The 6853-nt window shown below is 34.5% G+C and overlaps 1 protein-coding gene across 1 annotated transcript in view; it reads right to left on the reverse strand.

The window, feature by feature from the left end:
- Positions 1–1408: 1408 nt before the first annotated feature.
- The window catches only part of vcanb (versican b), a 42930-nt gene continuing 37485 nt past the window's right edge, over positions 1409–6853 (reverse strand). Inside the window, exons 15-16 of the mRNA XM_014020503.1 lie at positions 5759–5941; positions 1409–5663 (exon numbers count right to left, since the gene is read on the reverse strand). Of these exons, the coding sequence (XP_013875957.1) occupies positions 5434–5663; positions 5759–5941 (413 nt within the window). The 3' untranslated portion in view covers positions 1409–5433. The remainder of the gene's footprint in view (positions 5664–5758; positions 5942–6853) is intronic.

A 6853-nucleotide genomic window follows, 5' to 3' on the forward strand; every position in this document is an offset into this window, starting at 1 on the left:
CACCTTATAAGACCACATATACTCAAATTTAAAATCATGAAAAGTCCCATGAGCCTTTTCTGCCCGAGCATACGTTGAATTTTCTCCAAGTCCATGGGCTGAACAAACAAACAAACAAACAAACAAACAAACAAGAAAATGTGTGCAACCATCATAAAAAATACAACTTTACTTGAAATATTTGCATTTCCTGTATTATATTACTGCATTTGGCCCACCACCCTCAGACTGATTTTAGTTTTGGCCCTCTCAGGGAAAATGTTTGGGCACCCCTGCTCTAAATGCTGGATTGTTATTTTAACCTTAACCTCATCTGTATTTATAATACAATATTATGTTTTTATAGTAATATTAAAACATAATACTATGTTTTAATACTTGATTAAACTATAGTATTATAGAATACAATCTAGTACAGTTAGAATACCTTTGATCAAACTGCCAGTTAGGTAATACATGTAAGACATGGACTTGAGGTCAAGAGACTTGAGACATGACTTGGACTTGCAAAAAAAGACTTGTGCACATCTCTGGCTTACAGTACTGATTATTTGACAGTTAACCTGTTAAGCCCACGGGGTTTTCTTGAAGTTTTTTCCTAAAATGTCATGCTGAAATGTAATTGAGTGTATCTCAGCATTTACAAACTCTGCTTAAATAATCTTGGTATCAAAATAAAGCTGATACTTGGGAGATTTCATCAGAAGTGTAAGTATTAAAACAGATGTTGTGGTTTTAAAGATAATTTTGGGGATGGAACTTTTTTTTTTACTCTCACCTGAACATTTTTTTCATTAGACAGTATTTAACCTATTTAAACCAATAATGAAGTGGGCTAAAATCTTTTGGAAACCATAAATCCACTTGTGGACATTACCTGTGCAAAGACTCATGATTTCTATTGATACCAAACATGTCCAGGTTCAACTGACAGATCGTAAGTTAAAAGAAGTTAAAGGAAATAGAAAACAGAAAAAAAGCTATTTTGTCCCCGGTACCAGGGGCTTGAGTTGCTTTAACATAATTGCTTCGTGTTCTTTCAACTCTAATCACATAATTAAATAAACTCAAATAGTTTGAGTTACAAAACTTAAATAGATTTGTGCAATCGGTTTCCCCAAATCATTTGACTTAACTTAACTTGTTGGGTTTTACAGTGAGGGAGTTATCTTGATTACACTAAAAGAAGACAGGAGAAAACTACACTTTGATTTTTATGTATTAACAAAAGCAAAAAAAGTTCCCTAAACAATCAATTAGTATGAAGTAAAAAGTTGTCATTTGTAACAGGCATTTTATTTTATTTTTATTATCATTATTAAATTCTGCTCATTTGATTTTTGTTGCGCACAAAAGTTCAGCTATTTTTTAATAAAACTATATAAAATACAACTTGACAAACAGGAAATGTAGAACAGCTCATTTTATTGCATACACAGCTGAAATTAAACAACAGAACAGTTTTAATATATAGAACAATGATTACATAAAAAGGCTTTTCATGCCACAGAGACAGTAAACATAGTAGCTTCATAGTGTAGAAAAAATATATACATTAAAAAGAGCATCTTGACACCTTTTCTATGATTTACTTTCACGTTTCCATAGATTTAAAGTTAAAACACAGATTCCAGATCTGTAGCAAAAAAAAAAAAAAAAAAGAAAGATCAAAAACAAGCATGTGGAGACTTTAAAATTTCAGCGTTACCTAGAAGCAATGAAATATGTTGATGGTGACTTTATTGGACTGATTTTGATTGAAATCGTAGTGGAAAGTAGTTTTAACACTATGAACATAAAAAATCCCTCAAAAAAGGCAATTGTATTTTTGAATGATTTCAACCAGAAGCATCATGACAGGAAACTGTAAACAGCAAACATCGATATTAAAGAAATCACTTCAGTTTGAATTAACTTTATTTATTGTCACAGTCCATTCATTGTTAAAGTATGCAATAAGTTAAACTCATATGGCTTCATAAAGTATCTATGTTAAATATTTTAGGGTTAATAACCATATTGCACATTCATAATGCTTTAATTCTGTGTGCATTTAGGGTTTGTTCCTATTTTTTTTTTCAATAAAAACTTCTCTCATCTAAAATCTGTACAAAAATCTACATGGGGAATCATACCAAAGCAGCTCAAACTAAATAAAATGAAACTGCTCTGACGTAACATTTTAAAGTGATAAGACTATTAACAACACATTTGCAATAATCTAAATAAAAATAGTAAACTAATTATGTCAAATGACTAATTTGCATTGTGTTTTTTTTTATTAAAGGAGTGTGTGAGCAACTGCAGATGATGTATTTTTAGTGTTTTTTTTTTCTTATATGTTCTAGGTTTGTTTTTTCTTAGTGTGTTTGCATAATTAACCAAAACAATGTGAATAGATTACATTGAAAGCGTTATTTAAAAAGATACAAAAGCAAGAATTTTTCATTTAGCTTTGGTCAAAATTTGCAGTCAGACAGATTTTTTTTCAATGTTTTATTGATTTTCAATGTAAAAAAAACTATATTTCTACTGTGCAGTAAAACATAGAAAGCAGAGCATAAGAGTCTTGAGAAAACATTTATAATCTCATGGGATAAATGTTATTTTTCTTATTTTTAAAAAAATCAAAGTCTTAATATTTTTACACATAACTTTATATGAATTCTATGGCCCTATCCTACATACTCCAAATATTTTAAATAGATTTCCTAATACTTATTCACCTCTTATCTGTTTTCAGTAAGAGAAAAAAAGGATTTTGTAAAGATGTTTTTTTATGTAGATTTTTCAAAACTGTTTTTTGTGTCTGTCTGTGCGGACACACACACAAAAAAAAACACAACTGTTCTGAAACAATGACACATCAGCCTAATTTTCAGATGATCATTCCTACTTTCAGTCCTAGAGAAGCCTTTTTATAATTATTTTGTCTGTCTTGCGTTATTCTGATTCTGTTGATATTAAATTTTAATCGTGCACAGAAAACAATCAATAACTGAGGAATTTTTAAACTGTATCAAAGGAAAGGCTTTAATAGAATCTATAACGCAGAGAATGTCCTTTATACGTATTTTAATGTGTTGTAAGTGGGTGTTTTCACCACCTAGTGGTGCAGTGTGGAAATTTCTGCATTTTTGTTGAATTAATGCAATTAAACATTTTAATTAAAAGAAGAAAAACTATTTTTGACAAAATATTCAGAGTAGTGTAGACAGGGCGTATAGTATGTATAAATTGTATAAGCTCACTTAGTGGCACTTGGTGACCTACATTCTACCCTTTTTAAGTCATGTGAGCTTAAACGTTCATAAAAGTCTTCTCAGGAGTTTCCCATGAGAAAACACGGACATAAACAAAGAAGGAGATTAAAATGAGAGCTCTTGTGGAAGAGCTCATTACAGTAAATAAAAAGTTGTTTTGAAAAGATTTTTCCCACAGCGTAGCTTTCACTTAAGATTTCAGAATAAGCACAGGTCAGACGAACCCTGTTCTGTGACCAAAACGGCTGAACTTCACCAAACAGACTTTTTTTCTTTTTACCATGAACTGTTCGACACAGAGAAAAGGCATCAGTCCAGCGATAAAGGTCTCTAGTATACTTGCTTTGAAATGCATGATTAAATGTGTTAATGATTTGCATTTAATAAATGGCAGTCCATATACTCAGAATTTGCAGTTCAACACATGACTGCAAAAGGATCAACACATTCACAGCAGCTATAAACAACTACATTAATGAGGGAGAACGTTGTGGAAGGACTCATTCAGTACCACATGTTCAAACGCTAAACGTTTCAGCACCAGTAAAAGTTTGTGACTGAATGGACAGAGGCCAAAGACGCCAACTCAGCATGTGCAAAACAACTATTTTACATCATTACCTAATTATTCTACTGTCCTAGTTTCCTATAGTCTTCGTAGATGAACTGAGAGCTGCAGACAACAGGGTTCAGGTAAGTTCTCAAAGAACAAGAAATCAAAAGATCCAGATCTGGGCCTAGAATAGGACCTGAGTTTGACTCAAAGGTTAGCTACAAAAAAAGTCAAGTTCATATAACCAAATTAAGACTGAGCTCAAGACAGAATTTACCAACATGTGAACGTCTTAATACAATAGTAACCCAATCCTGGTCCTCGAGGACCACTATCCTACATGTTTTAGTTGTTTCCCTGCTCTTCTTCATGCCTTCAAAATTCTGCAGAAGCCTGTTAAATCGCTCATTCATTCAACTCAGGTGTGTCAAATGAGAGACACACCTGGACTGTGAGGAGTGGGTGTCAGACTTTCATTTGAGAGTTCATATCGTGAAAAACCTGACCTGGGGTGCAAATACACCCGAGACTCTATTTTCTAAAAGCCTTCAGACAAAAAAATAAATAAATAACCTCTGTCAAAAACTGTGGGTGTCATTCTGTCACTGCTGCATTGAGAGCATCGTGCTACAGTATCTGTGTGTGGTTCTCTAGCTGCACCAAGGAAAAAAGACTTCAGGGGATCGCTAACACGGCCCAGAAGATCACTGTCTCAGGAACGCCACAAACATTCTAAATGGCTCCTGGCATCCGGGTCACAACGCCGGCCATCAGGCAGGAGCTACAGGAGCATTAAAACAAAGAGACTAAAAAAACAGCTTTTACCACAGCCATCATGGTACTGAATAGTTCCACAGTGCAAATACATGTGCAAACGAATGTGGAATGTATGTGGAATAACCAGTGTGCAACATTCATGCGCAATAACTAACTAAGATACTAATTGAGACCATTTCTTTGTTTGATTTTATCTTGTAAATACTTTACCCCTTTCTTGTACTGTGCTTTTCATTTCCTGACACCATAAGGGAACAGTTAATTTCGCTGTAATATTCTTATCCTGAGAAACGTCTAAAACATGCAGGAAGGTGGCCCTTGAGAACCAGGATTGGGCATCCATGTACAACACAAGATTTCAAAGTTTTAAACAGCTCGAAAATGAGAGCGGTACTGTAATCTTCTCTGGTACTTACTGTGATCAAAAGTGGATGTTAAAAAGGAAAACTCTTTGGCAAAACATAAATAGGCTATAAGCAGGTCCCAGGTGGTTATATGTTTGTACTACTATTAGAAGAAAAAAGGAAAACTATCACTTTTTAAAGTTGTAAAGAAAAAAAAAACAACAAAACAAAAAAGTATATTAGTGACCTAAAAGTAGTGATGTGTGAAAACTGCACAATCACTTAGTGGAAAACAAAAACCTAAATGGTCACTTGTGTTACGATGTGCATCCTGGAATGTTTGTGGTCAATCCAATGTTCTTGTCGCTGATAGGCAGTTCAGTGTAAAACACTGTTTCTGTCTGTTGATGCCTCCAATAAGGCCAGCCAACAATAACTACTTCCTTTCACAAACCTGATCTTCTACAACCATCTCAGATGTTTTCGAGCGGCCTGTCTACTCCTGGTTCTGTTCATTGGCCTGCAACTTCCAGTTGTTTGGAAGCGCCTGCCGGATTTGGTTCTCAAAGGGGTTGGGGACACTTTGCAGCATGTTGTGACTCTGTTCTTGCTCTCGGCTTTGATGGTGCTCCTCGTGAGTCTTGGCGTGGTGGGTGTGGTGCCTGGTTTGCTGCTCTTTCTGAATGATGTTGCGTCGAAGAGCAATTGAGTCGTGGAACGTTGCAGCTAAAGGATGAGAGAAAGGGATAGGAAAGAGTTATTATTTTAAGAGTTTAACTTTTATATCCATTTTTTCCAGTTCATATAAAAAGGTTTCTTACGGCTAATGCAGGTGACTTTGGGCACCTCCCACTGGCCATTGGGCTGGCAGTGTATAATTGGTTTGTGTCTCTGGATGAAACCAGGTTTGCAGTGATAACGAACGATGGAGTTGATCTCATAGTGAGACTTCTTATCACCAAACACCTTAGTGTTCTTCACCATAGGCGGATGGCCGCATGACACTGGATGGAAAGAAGCATAGTGTCAGCAACATGTAAGCAGAACTCATACTATAGGTGTTACAATCAGGCTGACACATCATTTCATACTCTTGCTTATTGATGATACCCCTAAATTCACCACGGAGGTAAAGGGTCAAGAGGTAATGGGTGGGGCAGTGGTCAACACCTAAAACTTTGGAACAAATGTCTAAAGAAAAACACAGTTTTTTGAAACCTAATGTGAAACACAGCTATGAGCTGCAGTTACAAATAAGCAGAACCTAACAAAAATATGTTTTATTGGTACTAAAACACTGAAAAATCATTTCAGTGTTTAATTTAATATACCTTCTTGAATTACATTTGTATAAATCTCAATTATCCTCAAGCAGAAATTTCAATTAGTTAGCATCCATGTTACATTATTAATAGGGCTGTGAAATTAATCGAGTTAACTCTGATTAATTTTAGTGCTGCATGGGCATAGATTAAAAATTTTAATCGCGATTAAAGTTTACAATCACTTTACTATGGCTGAATATGTAGGTTTGTTTATTGCAATGCACTCAGTGCATGCCAGGTCATGTGTGTAAATGAGAAGTGGTTCTCAAACAGTTTACCTGGATAAATAAAGGTTAATATATATAGGGGCTGTGAAATAAATTGAGTTAACTGATTAATTTTAGTGCTGCATGGGCATAGATTAAAAATTTCAATCACGATTAAAGTTTACAATCACTTCACTGTGGCTGAATATGTAGGTTTGTATATTGCAATGCACTCAGTGCATGCCAGGTCATGTTTGTAAATGAGAAGTGGTTCTCAAACAGTTTACCTGGATAAATAAAGGTTAAATAAATAATATTTTTTTTAAAAAACTCCATGTGTAACACATTACGTACAGTTTTTTTTTTCTTTTTGTCTTCTTATGGC

Source organism: Austrofundulus limnaeus, unplaced genomic scaffold (genome assembly GCF_001266775.1).
Source record: "Austrofundulus limnaeus strain Quisiro unplaced genomic scaffold, Austrofundulus_limnaeus-1.0 Scaffold254, whole genome shotgun sequence".
Classification (NCBI taxonomy): Eukaryota; Metazoa; Chordata; class Actinopteri; order Cyprinodontiformes; family Rivulidae; genus Austrofundulus; species Austrofundulus limnaeus.